We start from the raw sequence: 26,513 nt of genomic DNA, 5'->3' as shown, positions 1-26,513 counted from the left end.
CAGTTGGAAGCTTCCAGCAAACACGATGCCGTCCAGCTGATAAATATCGAATGTGGGTTTCTTGCAAATGGGTCCCTGGGCCGCTGGATGAAGCAGCCTTAACAGCACATTTGAGACCCTGCGGTGTAGTGGATCATCCCTGCCACCCTCCATGCCTCTGCAGGGACTTGCCCTTCCTGAGCTGAAGTCACAGGGTCATCTCAGTGGAAAGTCCCTGCGTCAGGGCCTTCCAGATTCTTTCTGTGGCCCATGTGCACCTCCATATTTCCCTTCCTCTAGAACTCACCACGGCTTCCCAGTCGGCCCTAGCCAGGGGGCACAGAGGAAAAGAAGGGTGAATCCCTGTCCTCACATGAGTCTGGCCTGGTTGGTGAGAGGGAGACAGAATCAGAAAAGCTACTTACCCGAGGGGGTGGGGTGACTCCCTGAACATGGTCCTAGCTGCCAGTTCCAAAGGCTGTGCTGTGTGGACAAGGAGACATGAGAGGTCTGCTCACCACTCCAGGAAGTGGGGAAAGAGCCTAGAGAGACCACATGCATTGCTCACACTGGGCCCGGGCTCACACAACAGTCACCTCAGTCATGGTGCCCCAGGGGACAGTCTGCCAGGCTGCTGTGAGGGGCACTCATGTAGATTTTCATGGCTGGCATGAAGACTTCCAACCCTGAGTGGTGATGTATGCCCACAGTCCCTGCACTCAGGAGGTGGAATCAGACATGAGTTTGAAGGCAGCCTGGGCCTTTGTTCCTTTCCTGGTGACAGTGATAAAATACTCTAACAAAAGCAGTCAGGGGAGTATGGTAGTTTGAATGTGACTGGCCTCTATAAGCTCATTGGGAGTGGCACTATTAGGAGGCGTGGCTTTGTTGGAGGAAGTGTGTCATGGAGGTGGGTGAGGGACTTTGAGGTTTCCTGTGCTCAAGCTACACCTAGTTCAGTTACTTCCTGCTGCCAGCCTGCAGATCAATATGTAGAACTCTCAACTCCTTCTCCAGCACCATGTCTAACCTGCACACCACCATGCTTCCTGCCATGATGATAATGGACTAAACCTCTGAAACTGTAAGCCAGCCCCAATGAAGTATTCTCCTTTATAAGAGTTGCCGTGGTCATGGTGTCTCTTCACAGCAATAGAAACCCTAAGACAGGGAGAGAGGGTTGACTCTGCATAGTCCATCATGATGGGGAAGTCAATGCAGGGGGCGCCTGAAGCTGATCACATGACAGCTGATCTCATGACATCCTCCAGCAGGAAGCAGAGAGTGATGAATGCAGGCTGCCTCTCCACTCCTACAACCCAGGACCCTAATGTAGGGAATGGAGCCACCTGCAGTGGGCAGGTCTTCTCCATTAACTCAGTCAAGATAACCTCTCACAGATGTGCTTGGAGACGTGCCTCCTTGGTGATTCCAGGTCCTGAAACAATGCCTTGGGAAAGTTAAGAACCTAACCTAATGCAGGGAGATAAGAGGGCATGGAGGGTTCCCTGGGCCTCTGAGGGGGTCACTGAGAGGGGTTGCTGCTTCCTGTAAGACTTGCTTGAAGTCCTGAAGGCACAGCAAGATCCAGCCAGCTGAAGTTGGAGGGCAGATGGCCGAGGAATGTCCTATGGAGAATCGGCAAGTGGGAGAAGAGTGTGCTGAGGTCTTAGTGTGTGGAGGCCAGATGTGTGGTGAATGCAGTATGTAAATACAGTGTGCAGATATGGTGCGTGGAGCCTATCTGCTGGCCCCTGGGCTGGCCTGGGTAGGTAGGATGTGGAGACTGCCCTTTGTGGGGCAAAACAGATGTGGGGAAATGTGTGTTTTCTGATGTCTGCAGCAGCATCTGTGGACATTGGGAAGTGCTGGGATGGTGCTGGGGAAGGGCTGGTGGGAAAAGACACTGGATGTTGGAGGAGCTACAGCCTCCTAGGGTGCGGGATGCTTGTGTGGTGTAAGGAAGCTGTGGTGAGCCCTTAGTGCCTGTCCCTCCACAGGCCAATCTGCTCCTGTCTTCAAGGCGGCTGTTGGATTTCTGGGTTTCTCTAGTCAGTACCTGACAGCTCCTCATGTCTTGTGTGTAACGTGTGACACACATGGGAAGTGCAAAAGTCTCTTTCGTTTTCAGGAAACTTGTTTGAAATCTGGTACGCCTGGGAAGACGGTCCCTTGGGACTCAGTCAGCCCGGAACACAGGGCGGATGTACCTTGTCCAGTGGCTGCTCTTGGCTACCTCATTTCCTCATTGTGGGTCTGGACATGCTGGGCTGGTGTGGTCTGTGACACCCTCCTGCCTGACATCCACAGAGCCGATGTGGGTGGATGTTTCTACACAGCTCTCTGGGTAATAATTGTCTGGTGGTTTATTAGACTATCTCGATTTCCTCATAAATCATTTGAAATCTGCCTAATTGTCAGGGTTTGTGCTGGAGAAGAATGTCACGGTTAGTTTTCTGTCACCTTGACACACGCCAGAGTCATTTGGAAAGAGGGACCATCAACTGAGAAAACTCTTCCATCAGATTCTCTATAGGCAAGCCTGTGGGGCATTTTCTTGATTAGTGATACATGGGGGAGGACCCAGCCCATTGTGGATGGTGCCATCCCTGGGCTGGTGGTCCTGGGTTCTATAAGAAAGCAGGCTGAGCAAGCCATGGGGAGCAAGCCAGTAAGCAGCACCCCTCCATGGCTTCTGCATCAGCTCCTGCCTCCAGGTTCCTGCCCTGGTTGAGTTCCTGTCCTGACTTCCTCCAATGATGGACTGTGCTGTGGGACTGTAAGCTAAATGAACCCTTTCCCCCCTGTGTTGCTTTTTTTCAGTCATTGTGTTTCCAGCTATTGGAAGGGTTGAGTACCGTTTTCCTGCCCCAGAGTTCTAGAATTTTCCTTCTGTTCCACTTCCTTTGTTTCGTTTTCCCGTCAAGAACGTCCTGTGGATTTTCCTTCGGCCTCAGACACAGCCCTTTGCCCTCTTGTTCACAGGACTCAAGACAGTTTGTAAATAAAGGATCCCATAACTCCTCCGAGAGTGTGTTGGGTTTCCTGGGAATAGCCAGGGCCTGGATTTCAACTCGGGCAGCATGGGCGCTCTTGGGTTCAATGGCAGTGCACTCAACGTGGCTGCTTTCTGTGAAGGTGTAAGTCCAAGATGTAAGCAAAAGCTCCCATCACCATGCACAGTTATGGCGGTGCACACCTTTAATCCCAGCACTCTGGAGGCAGAGGCAGGCGGATCTCTGAGTCTGAGGCCAGCCTGGTCTACAGAGTGAGTTCCAGGACAGCCAAAGCTACACAGAGAAACCCTGTCTCAAAATAAATAAATAAATAAATAAATAAATAAATAAATAAATAAATAAATAAATAAATAAATAAATAAAATAATAACAAGAACAAAAAGTTTAACTAGGGGGCCAGCGAGATGGTTCAGTAGATAGGTGCTTGCCACCAAACTTGACAACCCAGGTTCTTTCCACAGGGTCCGCTTGCATGAAGGAGGGAACTGATCCCCACAAAGGGGCTGACTCCTCTGACCTCCACATGCTTGCTGGTACACACACACACACACACACACACACACACACACACACACACACACACTATTACACATGGAAATAAATGGATAAATAAAATAAACGTGACTGAAACTTTTAAACTTAAAAAGACGTGGAAGTGCATCAGGGAGACAATGAGCTGTGTGTTCATTTTATTACATTTATTGACTCCTGTTGGAACGGAGATGAATCGAGAGGGAGCACTGAGGACTGGTGACGTGGGCTAGCCAGATCAGCCCCGAGCAGCAGGGCATGCTGTGCGGTATCTGTTTTGCTGTGTGCCTCTGTTTTTCCCCCTTTGAATTTGCTTCTCCACTTATGTTCAAGGTTCCCTTTATCATCCTGTGTGTGGGACACATGAGAGTCTGACCCCTCATTCCGATGGCTGAGGATGCTGGACATGGCTCCATGCACCGGTATTATGTGCCCAGAGTGGAGTTTCCAGAGTTCTTCCCAGGGTCTCCGAATTCAGGCTTCTTTTGCAGCTTCTAGCACAGAAACTGTAATGCATACCAATGTGCGCTTTGCTGAGTTTTTCTTCTACTAGATGGGTAGGGCTATTAGTGACCTTTGCTAACCTCGAAGTTAGCCTTTCTCCTTGGTTCTCTCTACGGCGTTTAGCATCTGGAGTCACATTCTTCTTAGGGTCCATTTGGCTGTAACGTCCCTAGCGGTTCCTGTTGCTCAGGCTGAGCAGTTATGGTCGCACGGAGGTTCAGGAGTCCCTCGAAGGTCTTCTCTGTGCACTGAACTGTATCTTGTTTTAAAGGCCCCTGGCTATGTCCGTGCATGCCTGTCTTCTGTTTGGCCCACTGCTCTGTGTGCGTGCACAGTGTGTAGAAGGCGAGAGTTGAATACGTTCCCAGAGAGTCCCAGCCTCTACCTTTTCTGTCTGCCTTCTTTCACATGAATGTTAAGAGTTTGTTGATTGGCTTTTTACAAAGTTTCCTCCTGAGCCTTGCCCTGGGGTCACGCTAAGACAAAGGAGGACCTAATTCTTCCTGTCCACCAACATGGTGTTTCTCTCTGCTTATCTGTATTTTCTCAGCTGTATTCATTATCTTAGGAGTCATGCACGTATCTGGCTAGACTTGCTCCCGGATGTCACACCGTTTGGTGTCATGATGAGCTGCCCTGCTGTGCACGGTGTCCTGTGTTGCTCTACACCAAAGCTCGAAGTAAATCTATTGAGTTAGTTGATCTCATCGCGTGACCTTGAAGTCCTTTATTGCATTGCAGCTCCGTTTCTAGACAGACACTGCTCTTCTCAAGACAGTATTTTAGGTTGTGCATTTTTCATGTTGAATCTGGAGCTTCTTGGCTTAGCCTTAGTAACTTTGTAAGAAGATGCAATGCAGATGATTGCATTACCAGGGCTTTTTGCTATCCTACACAACACGATTATGGTGGGTGTTCACTGTCTGCCCTTTGGATAATTTTATTTTTATTCTTGGGCCATTGAGTTTCTGGCATCTCCCGTCTGGGTGCTCCAAGCTTGCTTGCGGTGGCCCCCACAGCCGACCTCTGTTTCACTGTCCCCTGGTCTTTACAGCATGGTTCCTACTTCAGCGGATGTCTGACCACTTGTCCCAGGATGTGATTGTTCAATTCACTTTGTTGTATTTAGAAAAAATAGAATCTTAGAGCTGAAGACCCTCTGGAGACTGATGCAAGACCCTTTTCTTTTTAAAACTTCACTGTTTGTGTGTGTGTGTGTGTGTGTGTGTGTGTGTGTGTGTGCATGTGTGTGAGAAGCTGCACCTGTAGAGGACAGGTCACTTCTCTCCTAACACATGAGTCCTGGGGATCAAACTTAAGTTGTCAGTTTGGTGGCAGGCTGCTTTCCTCACTGAGCCATCTCACTGGCCCAATTTTTTTTTTTTTAAGTTGAAATATATACAAGTGCTAGAGGAACATGGCACAAGTTTTGTGAGCTTGTTCATCTGAGTGAAACAGGCTCGCGACACACATGCCGTGTCTCCGAGTAATCCACGAGATCCATTCATGATACTGGCCTAAAGAAATTTGTTTGGAGGTGCTTGACGAAGCGGAAGAACAGAGCACGGGGGTGCCCACTCGCTCAGTGGTTTCTGAAAGGTGCTGGGGGGAAACGTGGGAGGTGGAAAGAGGCCCCTGAAGGCATTGCGGAGAACTCTCGGAGCGTGTGGTCATGGTTGACTAGGAGGTCGTGGTTGACTAGGTGACTCCGCTCCTGCCTCTCGGCATCAGGTTCATTGCGGTGGATCTTAGAAAAACGCACTCCAGGTAAATTATATTAGCATCTCCATCCTTTCGTGTTTGCTCAAGGATAGGATGTACTTGAGGTTTGCTTTTTTCTTTAGTGCCAAACTCAACAATCTCAAGTGGTTAGGAAATTGCTAATTATAAAGGGGATGCATATTTGAAAGCCACACTGATAGCATTTGTTTCTATTATTGGCCACATAAAATTTTTAATTTTTGAAGGCAAGAGTTTGGCTGTCTCTCCAGCATAATAAAATACCTCCTCCAGGAAATTATATAACCATAAATTATTTTTTTATTTTACCCCTGCCACTGCTTGGCTATTGTTTGTTTTATTTTTAAGACACGGTCTCACCCTCTAGGCCACTATATAGCCCAGGCTAGTCTAGAATTTTAGCAGTCCTCCTGCCTCAGCCTCCTGGGTGCTGAATTGTATGTGGGTACCACTTGGCTCTATATTGTCTTTTTAAAAATATAATTTTGTATTTTTCTGTCATTCTAAGTGTCCTCAGTCCCAAAAGCAGGTTAAGGAGCCTGATTCTAGAAGCCCTGTGCTTTTTCTTTCCCTCACTTTCTTCTTGTATTCTCTCTCTCTCTCTCTCTCTCTCTCTCTCTCTCTCTCTCTCTCTCTCTCTCTCTATCTCTATCTCTCTTTCTGTGTGTGTGTGTGTGTGTGCGCGCGCGCGCGCACGCGTGTGTGTGCGCGCGCCAGGTGCTCCTGCCTTCAGTGGCTCTTCTGTCTTGTCCAAGCAGCTTGGACAACTGAAAACACAGTAACTGTTTTTCCATGAGGATACAAAGACCTGGGGTAACGGCTACTCTTCTCCCCCCCGTCCTTCAAGGTACATCCCATGAGGTGCATAGAGTTAACAGTGCTCACACGCTAAGGGGAAGTGGGTTCATCCCGTGAGAGGATAGAAGGGGGAAGAAATATGAGATATTGGCTTAGCGTCCGAACAGACTCATACCTAAAATACGGAGGAAGTCTTCATACAGCTTATCAATTCTGAGCCTGGCCGCTTGGTTCTGGCTGATCGTCACAGCTGCCTTCCATCCCCTGGGACCTCTGCTGCCCTGAGGTCTTTACCTGTGTGTCGACCCACACCTTCACTCCTGAAGGGTCTGGACTCTGAGCTGTCCATTCTGAGTTGGGCCGCAATTCCCACTGGCTTTAATTCCGTGGCCATGCTCATTGGTGCTGAGTGGAGGCCCTCCTTCCTTCATGGCACATATGTCCTTTCTCATCCTCCTGGTGAGTCCCCATCCATGTACACTTGGTCTCCGGTCACTGGGCAGCAGGGTCCCTCCTGTGCCTATGGATTCAGAGGTGGGAGGAGCCGCGGTACTAACAGCCCTCCCCAGCAATGGGGGAGGCCCACACTGAGCGCAGTCTTTGTAACCTGGCTATCCTAGGGGTTGGGAAGGGGAGTCTCAATAGTGCATAATTTACGTTGAGAGAATGGTAGGCACATGGAGACCCTTCTGCATGTCTTTACCCAAAGTGTTCAACCTTCATGCCCAGACATGTGCCCACTCTTTTATTGAGGTGTTTCTATTTTAAAAATTGCCTTACAAAAGTTTCATCTGGGAGCTGGGGATGTGGCTCAGTGGTTAGGAGTGCTCCCTGCTCTTCCAGAGGCCGGGAGAGGCCGGGATGTTCAGATACCAGAACTCACCCCTGACAGCTCATATCTACCTCGCATCCAGCTCCAGGGGATCTAACACCCTCTTCTGGCTTGGCAGGCAGACACCTTTAGTGGCTGAGCCATCTTCTTGGCCCCCAACCTTCTGGAGTTTTTTAATTCTTCCATCTCTACCCTCAGCGTGCTTGGCTTGTTCAGGCTCGACCGTGAGGCTTCTGCTGGGTGTCATGGTTGTGAAGGATGGGAGGCATCAGACTCAGAAAACTAACTAGAGTGGTGGGTGTCTCCGTGGAAGCCTGTGGGGGAGGAAGCTGTGGGAAGAGGTACGCTCTCCTGGGCCAGGGGGTGCTCAGGGCAGTTTCGTGAGATAAGCTTGCCATGTAAGCTTGAGGAATCTGAGTGAGGATGCCCGGCATCCATCTGAAAAACCAGGTGTATCTGCGCTCACCTCAAACTCCAGCACTGGGGGTGCAGAGACGGGCAGATTCCAGAGCTCACCAGGAGACACCTGATGGTGACATCTAGCCTGCACTGTGCACACGCTTACCTGCATGCTCACCTTTGGGCAATCGTGCACAGACAGGGACACGCATCCCCACGTGGACTGTAGTGTTGTGTCTCACCCAGGGCAGACCTTGGAGCGAAGGTGTCTCTTGGGGCAACTTTGGAGGGAGTAAAGAGTCTTGGAAATGTTGGTGCGGGGGGCAGGGAGTTGGGGTGTTCCAGGCATGAGGCATGGCTTGCTTCAAGGCGGTCCTGGTGTCCTGAGCAAGGAATTCCTTGGGAATGGGTGGCTGGCTGTGGCCCACGTGTTCGCTAGGATGTGAGGTAGTGAGTGAGGGCTAAGGGAAGGGCCTAGAAGGGCCATATAAGCTCTACTAGCCCCAGGCATCTGGCCCTGTTTCCACAAGTACCCCGTGGTGGTCACATAAACCCTCTGTGCTCCGTATCTCTGTCCTCTTGGACTGTGAACTCACTATAGTGACCTGTGTGTGACCTCAGGTGGTGGTGACAATGTACGTTTAAACAATGGGAGAGGGGCCATAAGCAGAGAAAAAAAATGCCAAGCCAGACATGGGTATGGTACAGTCATCGGGGGTCCATCCTTCCAAGGTGTCCTTGGCTTCTTGAATTCCCCCCCTTTTTTTCCCAAAGTGTGTGTGGGGGGGTAGGGGGAGATGCTGAGTTATGAACACATTATTTGGAAGAAGCCCCCGGGATAGAATTTCCTCGTTTCCCCCGCTGATGTTTTCCCCTCTCTCCCTTCAGGCTTCCTGCTATTTAAAGACTTCTGTTTGAACGAGATCGACGAAGCCGTGCCTCAGGTGAAGTTTTATGAAGAGGTAAGACTCGGCCCTCTCTTGCAATTCTCTTCCAAAGTGTGTTCAGCCAGGCATTGGGAAAACCCCAAAGATCGTAAGCACCTCACGGAATTCAGACGTTCATCGAAATAACTTCGTGGCGGCAGATGTGTTAGCAGTGCTGACCCTGCCCACGAGCCAGGGCTGATGTAAGGCTCAGGCTCTAGAGCAGCGGTTCTCAACCTGCAGGTTGTGACACTCTGGGAGGGGGGCGGTCCAGCGACCCTTTCACAGGGGTCACATACCAGAGATCCTGCCTATCGGATATTTACATTACAGCTCCTAACAGGAGCACATTTACAGTGATAAAGTAGCAACAACAATAATTTTATGGTGGTGGGTGGTGGGTGGGGGTCACCACAACATGAGGAACTGCATTAAGGGTCGCAGCATCAGGAAGGTTGAGAACCGCTGCTCCAGCGGTTTTGGAGTATGAGTGAGAAAGAGTGCAGCTGACTACAGGCTCCGGAGTCCTTTGGAGGTCACAGGCGGCACCCGGCTTTTTTGGCCATCTATAGATGTTGGTTGTGTCCATGAGAGCTGAGGCTGGGTGCTGCTGGGTTTGAAAGGGAGCCTGCCACCTGAGGTTCCCTGGCCATCTTGGGGGACTAGAGCGGGGACTTTGTGGGGCTGGGGCTCCCAGGCAGACATCTGCTTTCCCCAAGACATTGGGTGACGCTTGAGAATGCAGGGGCCTAAAGAGTTAGTGCAGAAGTTTCTGGAAGGTCCATTGAACTCTAACTTAGCCTTATGGGGGTTAGAGAATGCAGACCTCCTGGGAGCCAAGCGAGTAGGCAAGGGACACCCTGGTGGGAGTGATCTGTCCAACCACTAAGGTACAGCCACTCCTTTTGGGGGGAACTGGGGAGCTGGGAATTCAGGCTCCCCACTGGCCAGAGAGGTGCTTCAGGGACAGAAAGAATGGGAGAGGTTTCAGGGTTTCTCAACTAAAACCACGTGAGCTGGGAAGGACCCCGTCCGTCCCTCAAGATGTATGCCAAACACTGAATCCAAGGAGGGTAGAACGTCGCCAGGCTAGGCTGAGCACTCCTTGTTCTCTAGAAAAGACTCCACGGAAGGCCACACTCAGGAAGGGATCAAACCCGAGGCAGACCTAGACGTGGCTCACTGTGCCGTGAGGTACCCAGCCCCCTCCACCTGCCAGCAGGGCACAGGGAGAGCCTGTCCTTGATGGATGCAGGAAAACAAATGAGAAGACTTTCATTGTTGGGTAAACAGCACGGAAGGAGCCTGGAAGCAAGGTCACAGGACACAAAGACAGGGTGGATGAATGCATGGATCATCAAATCCACAAATCAAATAGTGGAGTAATTGGCAAATACTTTAAATAACTGTGGTAGAAGCCAGGGTGGGGTGGAAGTGGGCAGGTGGGGGGTTGTTGGCACAGGGCTGTGATCCCAGACTCAGAAGGCAGAGGAGGTAGGGTCCCAACTCCATCCTGCCCCTTCCTGGACTCACACACAAAAGTCTGCCTGCAGCCATGCCCTCCAGGTACTGTGAGATGTGAGACAAATCACATGGCCGTCTCCGGTGTGTAAGACGCCAAGCTCCCTGCACTCAAGGGGCTGACCTCATGGGGACTTAAGACTGAGGTCCAGTGAGCTGGTCATTCCTGCCCCCTTCTCAGGACACCTGAGAATCTTAGAAGAGAGAACATAACAGCAGAGGGTCAGTTCCTAAGATTGTTCCGCCCCCACTTATTCAACCGTATTCACTGAACACCAGCCTCGAGTCTCTGGCCTTGTGCCGTGACCAACGGACAGAGTCCTGGCTGTCTCTGAGCTTACGCTCTGGGAGAGAAAGCCAACAGCCAACTGACCAAGCGTCCCCAGGCAGAAGAACTCCCCAGGTGGCTCAGACAGACTCAGTGTGGTGCATTGTGGTTGGCGGCCACTCGACGTGGATGGGCTCAAGGTCATCTCAGCAAGGTGGCATTTAAACAAGATTGTGGATGGCAAGAAGACTGGAGGTGGGGTCAGGAGAGCACAGGAGGCCACATGGCGGCGTCCATGGTGGGAGGAGCTTGGCATGTGAGGAACTGACATGGAGAAGGGCAGCGTGGAAGTGGGGGGATGGGCAGGGCAGGCGAGTGAAACCACAGACGCCACAGAGACAGATTCTAGTGTGGAAAAGCATACAGCAGGCGTGTTGGGTGTGCTGATCTGGGGCCTCTCCCGTGTGTTGGATGCTCTTCGTCCTGACTCAGTTTACCTCAGGTCTTTGTCACCTGGCATGAGAGAGTTGTTAAAATCTCCCACTCTCCTTGTGGAAGGTCTTTTTGATTTCTGTTGTCACTTTCCCTGTATGTTGTAGCTCTGTGGTCAGGCCCACACATAATGTCACTGTATGAGGTGCCTCGTCTCTCATCCAAGCCCTCTTTTGTCCTAAACTGGCTTCTTTCACCCTGTGCCATGGCCACAGCCACACTGTCTCCTTGTGGTCCTGGAGAGGTCCCTTTCAGGCTTTCCTGTATAACATTTCTCCATACGTACAAGACTCCTGCTATTCATCCTCATCTACTCTCCAGGGAGTGATTTTTAGATATCATATTCATTTTGCAGAGTTTGCTGAAATTCTTCAGCCTGTACATTTACATCTCTAACCCAATCTGAAGCGATTGGGATGATTATTTCTTAGAGTACACCCTCTCCTCTCTTCCTGGACTCTGGTCATAGTTTTATGATCAGTGATGGATACTGTTGGCCTCAACACGCTGCTCAGTTTTTCTTTCTCTTCTAGAAATTGGATAATGTCTTTGGTCTGTCTTCAAATCCACACACCCCTTCTCTTAGCTTCTACAGCCTGCTCTCCCATCCATCCACTGAACGTTTTTGTTCAGCTTCCAGAATTGCACTTCTGGAAATTCTAGTTGATTATTTTTTAATAGTTGCCGTTCTGTCTTCATTTCTGTTGCTGTGATAAAATACCCGGATGAGAAAGTTGGGGAAGGAAGGGATTATTCTACTTAAAATCCTGGGTCACCATTTGTCACCAAAGTCAAGGCAGGAGCTTGAAGCAGGTCACAGTACAGTTTTTTTCTTATTTGTTTATTATGTATACAGTGTTCTGTCTGCAGGCCAGAAGAGGGCACCAGATCTCATTACAGATGGTTGTGAGCCACCATGTGGTTGCTGGGAATTGAACTCAGGACCTTTGGAAGAACAGCCAGTGCTCTTAACCTCTGAACCGTCTCTCCAGCCCCCACGGTACAGTTAAGAGTAGAAAGGCCCTCAGGCTGTTCCTTGCTGGCTTGCTCTGGGCTAACTTTCTCCTCTCAGACAGTTCAGGACCCTCCTTCCTCTACCCGGGGAACAGTGCCACCCACAATGGCACTCAATTAACAATCGAGACAACGGTCCATAGATTCGCCCAAAGGCCACTTGCGGTAGAAAATCCCAGCATTCCCATCTTCCTAGGTGATTCTAGGCCGTAGCAAGTGGACGCTAAGACAAAGAAGCACAGCTGTTCCCCTCTGCTGCCTCCCATCTCCCCCTTCATCACACAGCTGTTCTGTTACATCTAACTGTGATCACGGGTGTGTGGTCCTCGCCCCGAGAATTCCAGCCCTGATCTTGCTGGATCTCGCTGCTGACCTGCTGCTTCCTGTGTGGGTCCATCTCCTCCACAGGTGAACAACAGAAGCACATACAGAGCGGTGTGGTTGACAATCAAAGATGCCCCAAACTCCCGAAAGGGCGCGGGTTGTTCAGCGCCAGCAGACGCCGAACCTGGCTCTCCCACACCCCTGTGCGGTGTGCCACCGAGTCGTGTTCAGCTCCTCAGCCTTTGTGGGCCACGGAGGTTGGCTGTGCCCAGATGCCCACATGTCATCACATACCCAGTGTGTTTGAGAGAATATCTGTGTGGAGTTTGGAGCCCGCCTTTGTGGCTCTTCATCTCCAGGGTGTCCTTCTCTCTTAGCTTCTGTTTGCGGTCTCTTCTCGATTATCCATGTCTGTCAGGCCGCTCTCCGGTGCTTCCTCGGATTGACAGTCGTGGTCTCAGGGGGACCATTCTGCTCTCAGCTACTTGTCGGGGTTTATGATGGATTTTGAATGAAGCACCAGTGTGAGGGGCTGATGGGCTAGAAGACACGAGGGTACGGCGTGGAGGCAAAGGGTGGAGTCAGTGATGACCCCCACGGTCACCAGGGTGGGACATGGCGGCGGTGATCCGTCGTAAGTGGAGACAGGGCTCCTTCGGATGAACCCAAATGGAGATGCGGCGTAGACACTCAGCAGGAAAGGTCACAAGTAAGGTTGTTGTTGCTGACATCTCTGGGTCTGATAGCCTTCCCTAAGGTGTGAGTGGCTTGTGACAAAAGCCTTCCAGAGCGCCCAGTGTTCCGAAGCCAGTGGGGGACGGAGAGGAATGGAGGCAAAGCCCTGGAGATGCAGAACTCCGATCCCAGAGAGGTGGAGATGGGACACAGCTGTGGCCTGGGCAGTGACGTGCTCAGCCATGCGTGTGTGCCCAAGCAGAGAGTGACTGCATGCATGATAGGGGCATGCTGTCACCCCTGGCGGCACTTCTCCTCAGCATGGAGACACCGCTACATGGGCCCTCTCTCTTAAGTGCCTGGTCAGCCCTCCCACCAGAATCAGAGGTAGCGTTACTAAATCAAGAATCCCTGTGGCCAGCGGAGCCACGGCTGATGGTCTGTTCTTTAATTAGTGAGCCTTCTGAAAGGAAGCAAGATGTGAGTTTCCGTGCCGGCCCCATACTCGCTCTACTCTGTCTGGTGTTCACATAGGGCTAATCAGACTCAGGTCTTGGAGCACAGACACAGTGCTGTGCCCCATGTGTTCACAACGCCGGGAGTGCCTGTGTAGCTGCAGGAGACAAATCATAGAAACTTCCAGGGAATGAGCATGTGACTCGCCAGATGCCACTCTGCCTCCCGGGTCCCCCGGACTCGCTTCCCAGCACGCTTGCGTTCGGGATGTTAGTTCTGGGACAGTGCGCTCCTGCTTGAGGTTGTTTGCACGTCCAGAGACAAACCTTGGCCGTCCTCTGTGTGGGTTGCATCCGTTCTGGCATCCAGGCCTTCTGGCATTAACCCTTGAGTCTTCCAAGACCAAGAATGCAACCAGAGGAATCAACAAACGGAGGGGCCGACCGAGCCCCGGTCCTTTCCTTCCTGACGGCTCGGGTGCACGGTGTCTGATGTGTGCCACCTGACAACGGCATCTCTGCAGCTGCCGTGTGGTTAGTTTTCAGAAACTGAGGTAGGATGGTTGAATCTGGTCCCTGGTTATACCAGCTCCACTTCACTGCCGCTGGGCTGAAGCCTTCTGGTCTTCTAGGGCTGTCTTCCGCCCCAAGGAGACTCCATTCCAAGCTCCGGAAGTACCAAAGGCATGACTGTTAGCCGCCATGTGACCCTGCTGATGGGACCCCAGTAATTTGTCAGCGTGGGAACCTGCTAGGTGTTACAGGGCCTCAGTGGCGACCTCCCCTTCCCTCTCTCCCCCAAAACCATGACCTCACCTGTATGAGAAATCTTGGTAGGGATTGGCTGGTTTTGATTCCCCTGTGTGAACACCAGTCTGTAAGGTCACAGCTACTCCCACAGGGAAGTCCCGGTTTCTGCCAGTGGATGGCTCTCAGGTATGACACCAGGAGTGTAACTAGGTCACACACAGCAACGTGGTGTGTGGAAGACGTCTGTCTTCAGTCTCGACTTGTGTTGTCAAACTATGTGTGTAGAGAGATGGGAACAGTCTTCTGACCAGGGACCCCTGATCAGATCATAGCAATTGGGAACATTCCCAACGTATGACAGGTGTCCCTTAAAACCCATTTCGTTAGTCAGCCGGACAGCCTTTCCTAGCATGGCATTTGAAATATAGTGTGTCCTTCCTTCCACCTGTTTCTCTGCCTAGCCCAGGCTAGCCTTGGCCACACTCCTTCTGTCTCTGCCTCTGGAGAGCTGAGATGACAGCCACACATGCCACACCAGGCCTGCAGTTACACTAGTGCTGACAATCCATGCTTCATCCAGGAGGCCACTCTACCTCCAAATACATACTTTCTTCATAGGACTTTCAGAACTCTCGTGATGAAGCCGGGTGTGGTGGCAGTGGCGCACGCCTTTAATCTTAGCATTTGGAAGGCAGAGGCAGGCGGATCTCTGTGAGTTCGAGGCCAGCCTGGTCTACAGAGCTAGTTCCAGGACAGGCTCCAAAGCTACACAGAGAAACCCTGTCTCAGGGAAAAAAAAAAAAAAAAAAAAGAAATCTCATGATGTATCCTGACTAATTTCCCCTGCTGAAACTTTGGTAGAGTATGAATAAGCTCTATCTCAGAGCTGAAGCACAGCCAGGCTGGAAGATCTGTGCTTTGGAGAGAACTGGCCGGGCAGATGGCCCCTGGCTTCTGTGCTGTGGATAACTGTGGCCACGGTAGTCTTTATTTCCATATTAAAATGCTCAGGATCCATTTGTGTTTCTAGCTGGGCCTGATTTGGTGGCCTCGTTATCCCCTCGTGCGAAGTCGTCATTTCAGGGGAATCACTGCCTCGGTCATCTGTCTTATCTCTCGTGGGGAAGGGTTGCTGGCCGGGTCAGTCATGGTTCTAAATAAAGCTGGTTTCTAGGAAGCTGAAAGCTAATGTTGACAACCTCCGGAAATCTAGATAAAAGAATACGAGAAACTGGACAACGAAGAGGAGCGCCTGCGCCGGAGCCGGCAGATGTACGACGCCTACATCATGAGGGAGCTCCTGTCCTGCACACACGTGAGTGTCCCACCCCACTCCCCAGACAGCACCGTGTGTGTGTGTGTGTGGGGGGGGTCACACTGCCCGCGTTTCCAGAAGGGAGCGCCGCTATATGGATGGCTGCACTCCTGGGATGGTGGTTTTCTGACTCGGTGTCTCCTGCTACACACGCGCTTGCTCTATTTCCTGAAGCCGGTGCTGGCACCTCCAGAAGCTGACGCTGTGAGAAGGCTCGTTTGGATCATTGAAGAAAACTCTCTGTTCTAGACTTGATGAAGGAAATGAGGATTTATTCTCATGCTTGGCCTCCTTATTATTTGACGGGGTCTCTCTACGTAGCCCAGGCTGAACTTCAGCTCCTGATCCTTTTACCTCAGCATCCTAAGTGCTAAGACTACAAGCACACACTGCTACACCTAGTCAAGGATGATGTCGGATGATGGTGATACTGATGGTGATGGTGATGGTGGTGATGGTGATGGTGATGGTGGTGATGGTAATGGTGATGATGATGATGTGATAATGATGGTGATGGTGATGATGGTGATGGTGGTGATGGTGATGATGGTGATGATGATGATGATGTGATGATGATGATAGTGATGATGTGATGATGATGATGGTGATGATGGTGATGGTGATGATGATGTGATGATGACGATAGTGATGATGGTGGTGATGACGATGGTAATGATGATGATGTGATGATGATGGTGATGATGGTAATGGTGATGATGATGATGGTGATGGTGATGATGTGATGATGGTGATGGTGATGGTGATGGTGATGGTGGTGGTGGTGATGGTAATGGTGGTGATGGTGATGGTGATGATGTGATGATGGTGATGGTGATGATGGTGATGGTGATGGTGATGGTAATGGTGGTGATGGTGATGGTGATGATGGTGATGGTGGTGATGGTGATGGTGATGATGATGGTGATGGTGATGGTGATGATGATGATGATGGTGATGGTGGTGATGATGATGTGATGACTATGATAGTGATGATGATGACAATGGTGATGATGGTGATGGTGTGATGTGATATGATGTGATGATGATGTGGTGATTAGTGTTGCTGTATTGTTTGGGAATCTAGAATTGAACTTATGTTTGATAGGCAAATACCACTGAGCCATTTGCCTAGCCTTGCTTTATTAGTTTTAATTTAGCTGTACTTTAACAATTAAGTGAACCAGAATTTGATTAATATAAATCTTCAATGATGTCTTGGGATTAATAAGGACTATAATTATTATGCTAATTTTATTCATGAATAGTTAAGTCAATTTTATTCATGAATAGTTAAGTAATGGTTGAAATTATTATCTTCCTTAGAAGTCAAATAAACAATCTAATTGGGATAAACTAGATTCTTAGGAACTCACTTCATTAGAAGTGGACCAGGCATCAATGTAGAAATTACCATGTGGATGCCTCTGTCCCAATGCGGGACATTTTATAAAGGACACACAGTCTTCACCTACTCCATCCAGGGCCATGGTCACTAGCCACATAGGCTATTTGAGTTTATTTAAAGCAACTGAAGTTACATGAGGTCACTTCCGGGCTCCCTGTCAGTCCTATCTCAAGTGTCCTGGAGCTTCGTGTGGCCAGAGGCAACACAAAGGCACAACAACATTGTACTGTGGCAGGAAGGCTGAGTGGATGGCCCCGTCATGCCTTAGCACGTAGGGTATGGTTACAGTTCTCAGTGATGTGAGTGGCTGTGCACAAGCTGGCCCCTCTCAGTGTTTCTATTGCTTCACTGAGCTGTGTAGAGGGAATTGGAGCTGGGCAGATGCTCACCACTTCGTGCCCTGGTGCCTCGGCTGAGCCCTAGAGGATACATGTGCTCCATGGAAGCTGTGTGAACTGAGTTTTCCTCAGCTGAGCTATTGGGGTGGAAGAGTGGGTCTTATTCAAATGGCTTGTGGTGATTATCCTCCAGATTAAGTGAGATTTATGTTCAAGAGTTAGAATGATGCTCTGAGAACCGTCCACACACCATGAGTGGCATGCCGCTTGACTGCCTCTATCCTGAACACCACAGAGATATAAATGACCAGACTCAGAAAGCTGGCCTCTCCGATGACAGGCCTGTGTGTGTGTTTGCGGCTGCTTAGGGCGAAAGGCTTCTCCCCGAAAGCCTTGTCCAGTGTAGGTTTTCTGTCGAGGTGGCCGTGGTAGTGAGGGCAGTCTCAGATGGGTAGCATACTTTCATGATTCTATGAACTGTAAGAAATGTAGGCATCCCATTAATCAGTGATAAACAATCTGAATAAAGCAGACTACCGTTGAAAGGTTTCTGGAAGATCGACTTTGTAACCCGCATGGAAGTTCCACTCTGTTTGCCCCAGCTGCCCTCTGCTGGGGCAGCAGTGAGACCTCCCGGACCCAGAGCCAGCTGCCACTGTGGCCTGGCTTTGTAATGCTTGTACTGAATTCTTACATGCATGCTCCTGCATCCGTTTCCTCCGACACAGCTGACAGCTTACCTCTCTATAGAACTGTCGTCGAGGAAGAAAGAGGTTATGTAGTCAGGCAGTGGTGGGATTCCTTACACTCTGTTGCCATGGGAACCTTGACCTACTGAGGGTTCTATTCTGGGCACCTAAAGAAGGATTCTGGATACCCAGAAGACAGTATGTGCTTGGACTGTCTGCAGAGAGCCCACAGGTTCCTCTTACAGGATTGCTATGTCAAACCATCTGTTGCAATGTGTGATCTGTAGATAAGCCACCTCCTTATTAAAAACATGCTGTCTTTCTTTCTCCCTTCCTTCCTTTCCTTTTTTTTTTTTTTTAAGACATTCTCCAAGCAAGCTGTGGAACACGTCCAGAGCCATCTCTCCAAGAAACAGGTGACAGCTACCCTTTTTCAGGTAAGATGGCTTCAAAGCAAACGTCTCTGGCCCACCTCCCACGCAGACCTGATAACGTTTCCTAGTCTAGCAGAACTGATGCTGTGGCGGTCTGCTCAGAGCGCCTGGGTTCTCTTGCCGTATCCTGCTGCCTTGCCGACAGGTTTTGCAGATGTTCCTAGGAAGGGGCTGATGCAGCCTTCCTGTACCTGTATGTTCTGGGAATCCATTGAGCTAAGACAGGACCGAGTCTTCCTCCTGTTTGGCATTTGGTGTCTATGAAGAACAGGGTGATATGGCTTCTGGTGATTATCCACCAGATTAAGTGAGATTTATGTTTCGAGAGTTAGAAGTCATGCTCCGAGAACCCTCAGGGTCCCATGACGCTTGACGGCTTCTACCCTGAACACTACAAAGATTTAACATGAGACTTGGAAAGCTGGCTCCTCCGCTGACAGGCCTGTGTGTGTTTGCTGCCTTCCGGGCTGAACAACATCTCTCCCAAGAGCCTTTCCCAGCATGGGTTTTCTGTAGAGGTGGCATTGGTTGTGAGGGCAGTCGGAGTCTCAGGTAGCGTGTGTTCATGTTTCTGTGAGTGATAAGAAATGAAGGAACCTCATTAATCATTAGTTTTCAAAAGTGAAGTGAATGAATTCCTCCTTTATTGCATTACCAGGTTCTTTACAGTGAGATACACTGGCGAAGCCCAGGCTAGCCCCTGGACCCTCCACCTCCCCAGAGCCATTACAGGTGCATGTGACTATACCCACTGGTTTGGAACTCGGTGTCTTAGAACATTACAAACTTCTGCAAAACAAAGTCAGTAATTCTCAGATTCAGAGCACCTGTCTAATGGCATATCGGGCATGGCTTTCCCCTTGAAGTGAGGCGGACCTGTCTCCACAGCCCGGAATGTTCCCAGAGTGAAGGGTCAGAGCCCACGTCCCTGGCAACACTGACAAGCTAGGCTTGGCTACTGGTCATTAATAAGAAATATAGCTGAGCCCAATTAATAGTGAGACACAGAAGAAGGGAAGTTCTGAAGCAGGGCCAATGGGGAGAAGGACAAAGAGATCTACCCTTCCCCCCAAGTCCATCGTCTGGGTCCCGACATGAGGATGAGGTTTAGGTAGAGGGCTGTGTGCATAGCTGAGCGGACCTGGTCACACTCTGGCGTCCTCCTGTCTATTAACTTTATCCAGGCTGTTGTGTCTCCTGCACGGTGTTCCGATGAGTTCTCAGAACCACATAACATTCCCTCCTCTGGCTGGCACCATGTTTCAGCCTCTCCCTCCCTTGAGCAGAGATTCCTGGGGGAATTCTAGTTCTTTGGCACCTTGTTTCATCGTCTGGTGGCTGACAGGAGGGGACACAAGTGTCTTTTTAGATGGTCATCATCCCTGCCGGGCCATTTACAGGAGGAACCCATGCTTCAGCTCCGGGCGGCTGCAGCTTCTGAACCCACTTTGCTCGTCAGTGAAAGGGACCCTTGGAGGTTTGGTGGAGTAGGTACACACAGGATGCTTTCCAAGGGGCCTGCCCTTTCAGCATCCCTCAAATGAAAGCTGTGCTTAGATATCCTACAGTCAGTGTGGTGCTAATGTCTGCATTGACATCTCCATGGTATTTGTAGTGTGAGAACTTTGGCTTTCAACTGATTTTCACAGACATCCCATAGCCAGTCACGTCTGACATTGCTGGACCGTACCATAGACTACGTGGCATGTAGATAGTCCCTAGCCGGTCAGGTCTGACATTGCTGGACTGTACCATAGACTACATGGCATGTAGATAGGCCATAGCCAGTCACGTCTGACATTGCTGAACTGTATGGTATATTGCTTGTCATGTGTCTCTTGAGGTTCCCACGAGGGAGATGAAATACAGCATTAAGTAAGATTTATCTTCAAGAACCAAGTGACTGCTTGTAGTAAAGAGTTTTACTTAACTTTTAGCCAGTTGGGATACTGTGTCCAAGATCAGGACTAGCTCCCCCCTGCCCCCCGGAGTCCAGCTACCCTCTAGACTACCTCTTCTCATGGTGGGTGGCTTGAGGCCAGAGAGATGGGGATGTGGCACAAGGCTTGTTCTTTCATAACTATCCTCTCATGAGAACTGACCAGGGTCCCGGGAAAACTGTATTAATCCCTTCTGAGCACCTCAGTGCCCTGTCCACCTCCTGCCTGGAGATGGAGAGGGTCCTGGCTGGTGGTGGAGAGGGGCCTGGCTGGAGGTGGAGAGGGGCCTGGCTGGAGATGGGTGAGGAGCCTGGCTGGAGATGGAGAGGGACCTGGCTGGAGATGGAGAGGGGCCTGGCTGGAGATGATGGAGAGGGGCCTGGCTGGAGATGGAGAGGGACCTGCCTGGAGATGGAGAGGGACCTGGCTGGAGATGGAGAGGGGCCTGGCTGGAGATGGGTGAGGAGCCTGACTGGAGATGGAGAGGGGCCTGGCTGGAGGTAAAGAGGGGCCTGGCTGGAGATGGGTGAGGGGCCTGGCTGGAGATGGAGAGGGACCTGGCTGGAGATGGAGAGGGACCTGGCTGGAGATGATGGAGAGGGGCCTGGCTGGCCAGTGACTAAAAGGTGCTGGGCCCTGTGCTCTGCCGGCGACATTCTTAAATTTCATTTATTTGGTTGTCATTTATTAGATGCAACGGTCCTCTCTTATAAATTGAGGTTAACTGAGGACCCTAGAGGGGATGCGTGCCCTCGCCCCACCTCCCACCCCCACCCTCGCTGACCACTGGGCTTTGTCTCCCTTCACCTGTGTGCCTGGGTGTGGGGGGTTCTGTAAAATGCCTGAAGAAAGCCTCCTCGGGACAGATGGGTTTGTTGGGGGCTCACAACCCTTGGGGACGCAGCTCTCATGGTGGGGAAGGTGTGATGGCGGGAGTCCGCAGTCAGGAAGATGCCCGCTCATGGGATGCTATTCCCCGCATCAAGGTGGCTCTCCCTTCACAGACGTGCCTAGAGATCTTGTCTCCATGGTGATTCTGGATCCTGGCGGGCTGGCAATCAGCAGCTATCAGCACAGGTTTGGTTTGTTAAAATGCAGCCAGATGGTGGTAGAGTCGTCCTAGAGAGGTTTGGCTGCTGCCCGATTAATAGGAAGAACGGGGTGTTCGATAAATGGAAAAGTAAACCGTGGAGGAGCCCCACCTCATTTCTCCCCGTGGAGAAAGTCTATTTGATGGACATGGGGGCCTCGCTCTGGAGTCCCTGCCCGAGCTCCCTGCTGCCCCAACACCGTCTGCTTCTGCAGACCCCCTTCTCCCACTTTCTCTACATATTTTGGCAAACTTTTAGTGAAGACACAGAAAAGGTTAAAATTTCCCGTCATCCAACTGGTCAAGCGTTATCAAGATGTTTTCCCAAAAGATCTCATGGACTCTGGTGAGCTCTGAAGCGTGGCCATCCGCCAGCTTTTTGTTCTCAGCCCAAGTGTGTGGAGCAGAAAATGGGGCTGTTTGTTCAGAACGAGGAAGCACAGCTGAGGTAGAAAGTGGTTGGTGCCCCTGGTGAGGAACCTGCAGTCCTCGGCGCCTCCCCAGGGAACTCCCTAGAAGCCCCGACTGCACCGGCTCCACCCTGCAGCCTCCTTTCTCTTCTCCTGAGTACCTTTAGCTCTGAGTCTAAAAAAAAGGTATAACATTAATTAATAACACAGCCGACTAGGACAGTGGACTGTGGGTCTGTCAGCTTCCAGTCTTTAAAACTCAACCCACATGGGAAAGGCTCGTAGTAGGTCACAAAGCATGCTGGGAAACTCACTCACAGGGCCCCCGTGTCAAGTAAAAACAGGCGATTCCCCTTTTCAGAAATTAGAACTTCAAGATGACGACAGAGGTTCACATAGCTAAGGGCTGGGACCCTCTACTCTCACGAAGTCAACTCCGATCACCGAAGAAGTGTCCCTAGCTCGTGAAGAGCTGTCCCTGTCCCTGACTATGTGGAATGTAGGGGGAGCTGGCTGTCACGAGAAACCCACAGAGTCTGTTTAACGGGTAAAGGAATTTATTAGGGGAAGACTCACCGTACATAACAGAATTGTCGCAGGTTGTGGAACGCTGTTCCAGCCGCCTGACTCGGTCCCGCCTCCAAAAACCATGAGTGAGGGAAGAGAGCTGTCTATGTGCACCTCAGGTCTTAAGGGTGCCGGAGAGGCCACGCCCCGGGGACATGGACTTCAAGGTCATAGGCAGGTGGAGCAGTTACCTGCTGCATCTCTGGGGACGGTGCTTCAAGGTCATAGAACAGCAACCCACTATGGCTGGCTGAGATACCCTGTGATGAGCCTGTTCATCACGAGGGGGACAGCCACATGGGCAAACACAGCGGCAGCCAGCGTCCCCGTGGGAAGCCCGGTCGCTGACCTCGGGCCGGAGTCCATTGGCATGTGGGCTTCCTTTGCTTCATTCCTACTGACATAGTGTTTCTTCTCCATCCTTTCCAGCCATACATCGAAGAAATCTGTGAGAGCCTCCGAGGGGATATTTTCCAAAAGTTTATGGAAAGGTATGCAGCCTGCTGTGTGCCCAGAAGCCCCGTGTGTGTGGATGCCTGGCATTCCCCCCAGGGTGTGCTGCCCTTCCAATGTGCATCGGTTTATCCTCCCACAGACCCTTAGTGGCCGTGACCCACGGCCAGCCTTCCGGCATACTGCTTCCTTGACACTTTACGTGACATCTCTGGGGTGTGCGCCTTGCCGCGCCCTGGACCCCCTGCTTTCTACTGAAACATGATCTAAAATTGAGACAGGCTGGGGAGCTTCCATTTTACAGGGATCATAGGGAGGCCTCTGTTGATGCGGCGTGGTGGCCGCGTTTCAGCTGATGTCACATCTTGGGACCTTGAGGCGTGTCTCCCAAAGTGGCGGCACAAGCCTGGGAAGGGATAGACTGTGTGCTCACAGGCATCCTTTGCACGCTTAATGAATTCGTCCCCCTGGGTTTCCATGCGGCAGAGTGGTGTGCAATCTGATACCCTGAAGCTGGTCGGTGCCCCTTGAGCTGTCTGTACTTCTCTGGGCTCCGAGCCCCCGAGAGGCAGTCCCCTGTGTGTGTTTACCGTGAATCTGCTAGAATCAAGAGTTCATGTATCCTGGAGTGCGCTCAGTATCTTGGGGGAACTGACATTCATTTATATGCTCACAGGCCTCTGGTCCTGGGACTAGCAGAAACCTCTAGAAAGGGGCTCAGTGGAGCCAGAGAAGAGCACAGGCTCAGAGCTGAGCTTCAGCCTTGATTTCTCAATCTGGCTCCCACCTCTGAGTCCGTCTTGCTCTTGTGTGATGGGGGTTCCCCTTGCTCCAGGCCTTGGGCCCGTTCTCTTCTTTACCCCACGAGTTGGTGATCCCTCATCGTGGAATGCCAGGGAAAATCATTGCCTCATTGTGAGTGTGGAGTTTGGGTTTGGAAAGCACGGGCCTTGAGCATCCCCAGCGATGGGCAGGCAGGTGGGTGGGCTAGATGGGAGTTCCTGTGAGCTCTGCCATCTGTCTGGAAGAGGGGGAAACCTCAGCAGTGTGGCTGTGGCTCTCTGCTGCTGCTTCCAGGGAGCGCTGAAGCCGGGGGAGGAGAGGCTGGGAGCCCAGCTGACTCAATGAACCTCTTGGACTGAGCAGAAGAGCAGGCACTGGGGTTGCCCAAGCCCCTCCCACATCCAGGTTTCACCCTCTTTACCCTCCGGCCTCCTGAGGTCCTTCGGCTCTGGCTGCCGAAGGCTCCCTGTCCCTAGAGATTTGCACCCTGCCCCAGGTGTTAATGAGGAACTGTGCCCATGTAACCCTGCGGCAGACACTCTGCTACCCACCCAGGGGACATCTGTGTCTCCTGAAGAGGAACTTGTCACAGCAAGTAAATGCTTCGCAGACAAAGGGTACTGGTTGCTATTCTTCTTCCTGAGCCGGCCAGCACTCTAAGGCCGACCGTAAATGTGTCAGATCCTGTCAAACCCAGACTCTGAGATGGAAGAATTGGTTCGGAGAGGCGGGGAGTCCTAAAGGCTGATGCTTCTGCATGAACCAATGCACGTCTGAAACGTGATTTTTAAACTTAGCCTTGGAGAGACATTAGGAGGGTCAGTGAGAGAGACTCTGAAGGGCCATTTTAGGTTCATGAGGAAAGATGCTGTGTGTTTGCGAAGACCACAGGGATTTGGGTGGTTGGCATCAGAAGCCTTTTATTCAGGGCCAGTGTAGTGATGATCCCTGGGGGCTGTGGCAGTTGACATCTTAAGCTTTCCCTGAGGATGCTGGTACCTGTGACGTTACAAGAACCCTGTCTTCCCTTCCTCTTCCCTGCTTTATTCAAAGAGCCTTGAATTCTGTGTCTTTAGGAGGAATCACTCAGGGGCTGGGTGAGATGCAGCCTTCAGGTCCTCATCACCCCTCCGTTCCCTCCTCTCTCTGATTCTCTTCTTTGTTCCCCCTCTGTCCTTTCTCTGGCTCTAGGGATTGAATCCAGGGCCCCATTCCTGTTCAATAGACATTCTGCCTCCACACTACACTGCCCAAGCCCACACACCCTGCATTTCTTCTGAACCTTTCATAACAACACCACATGAAATCCTGCTCACGAATGAACAAGCAGACATGATAACGCCTGCATTAAGAAGACGGAGGGTAGACATTTCTCTCCTGCTTGGCAGGCAGTGGGGAAGGCATCTGGAGTGTCAGTGTGAGGGGCTCTCTGCTGCACCCCCTTGGTATTGGCTGCCGTAAAGTGGGGTCAGGATATCCCGGTTCACAGGGCCGTTGAAAGGGATCAATGAGCCGTGTGGATTGGGCATGGGGCGCATACGGGCTCTGTGTGGTACTCTTAGAATTGTTTGTGAGCATTGCTTGTCCTTTTCTTTTTTTAAAAAAAGATTTATTTATTATGTATACAGTGTTCTGTTTGCATGTGTCCCTGCAGGCTAGAAGAGGGCACCAGATCTCATTACAGATGGTTGTGAGCCACCATGCGGTTGCTGGGAATTGAACTCAGGACTTCTGGAAGAGCAGCCAGTGCTCTTAACCTCGGAGCCATCTCTCCAGCCCGCTTGTCCTTGTCTTTTTGGTCGTTTAGAGCAGAGGGTCTAACATAGTAGCTATTTGATAATCTGTTTATAATGTATAATCTATAGCTATCATACCCATGAAGTGAGACTCTTCTACATTGAAATGCACCCCCCCACACTCCTCCCCACCCTCCCACCCCCCCACCCCCCCACCCCTTCGTGTACAAAAGAAGCCGGGTCTCGGAGGCCTCGTTTGGAAAGAGAAACATAGAAAATCACAGTCGTGACTCACACTGATCTCCAATTGGTAACTTGGGTGCATTAGTTTGCATCAATACACTATCAAATTATACACATGGCATGTGACAGCTGAGGAGAGACACTGAGTCTTTCATTTAAACAGTAAAGTGAATCCATGAAAGCTGGGTGAAAAAAATTGTTTTAATATATTTTTTTGAGGTCGTATGTCATCACTCTCCCCTCTTCCCCTCCTCCAACTCCTCCTATGTTTCTAAGTCTGTGGTCTCGTCTATAGTTGCTCTTTGCTACAGACATATATGTGCATGTGTACATATAGTCACACAAGTAAATAACCTGAGTCCACTTAGCTTTGCTCATGTGTACATGTATGCATGGGGCTGACCACTTGGGAATTGGACAAGCAATGTGGATGCTCGTCCTTGGAGGAGACTGATTTTCCTTTAGGGGTGGCACCGTGTGGGGTGTCTCCTGTCCCTGTTAGCAGGTCAACTGGTATTGTCCCTGTGCTGGTCTTGTTGGGGCAGCCATATTGCTGAGAATTCATGGGTACAGCTTCTCTGTTGTATGTCCTGGCCCTCCGGCTCTTACAATCTTTCTGCCCGTCTTCCAAGATCTTCCCTGAGCAGCTTGTGTGCGAGGGATGTCAGGTGTGGTGTTAGAGAATGCTTTCCTTGTGTGAGAGGCAACACAGGAGTTTGATTCCAGCCCATCCCATAAGGCTCTTCCAGAACTCCATTAAGTGTTCCATAACTCTTTACTAATTACTTATATTCTCTTTTAGTGATAAATTCACCAGGTTCTGTCAGTGGAAGAATGTGGAATTAAATATTCATGTGAGTACCTTTTTTTTTTTTAAAAAAATAA

The 26,513-nt window shown here is 50.7% G+C and overlaps 1 protein-coding gene across 1 annotated transcript in view; it reads left to right on the top strand.

Moving 5' to 3' along the window:
* Grk3 (G protein-coupled receptor kinase 3) overlaps window positions 1-26,513 on the top strand; it is a 94,913-nt gene that overhangs the window by 31,246 nt on the left and 37,154 nt on the right. Inside the window, exons 3-7 of the mRNA XM_059249127.1 lie at window positions 8,689-8,762; window positions 15,439-15,540; window positions 18,335-18,409; window positions 22,843-22,904; window positions 26,431-26,482. Coding sequence (XP_059105110.1) covers window positions 8,689-8,762; window positions 15,439-15,540; window positions 18,335-18,409; window positions 22,843-22,904; window positions 26,431-26,482 — 365 coding nt within the window. The remainder of the gene's footprint in view (window positions 1-8,688; window positions 8,763-15,438; window positions 15,541-18,334; window positions 18,410-22,842; window positions 22,905-26,430; window positions 26,483-26,513) is intronic.

The sequence above is a fragment of the Peromyscus eremicus genome, chromosome 23 (assembly GCF_949786415.1).
Source record: "Peromyscus eremicus chromosome 23, PerEre_H2_v1, whole genome shotgun sequence".
In the NCBI taxonomy this organism is placed as follows: Eukaryota; Metazoa; Chordata; class Mammalia; order Rodentia; family Cricetidae; genus Peromyscus; species Peromyscus eremicus.
This window is presented reverse-complemented; position numbering and strand designations above follow the sequence as displayed.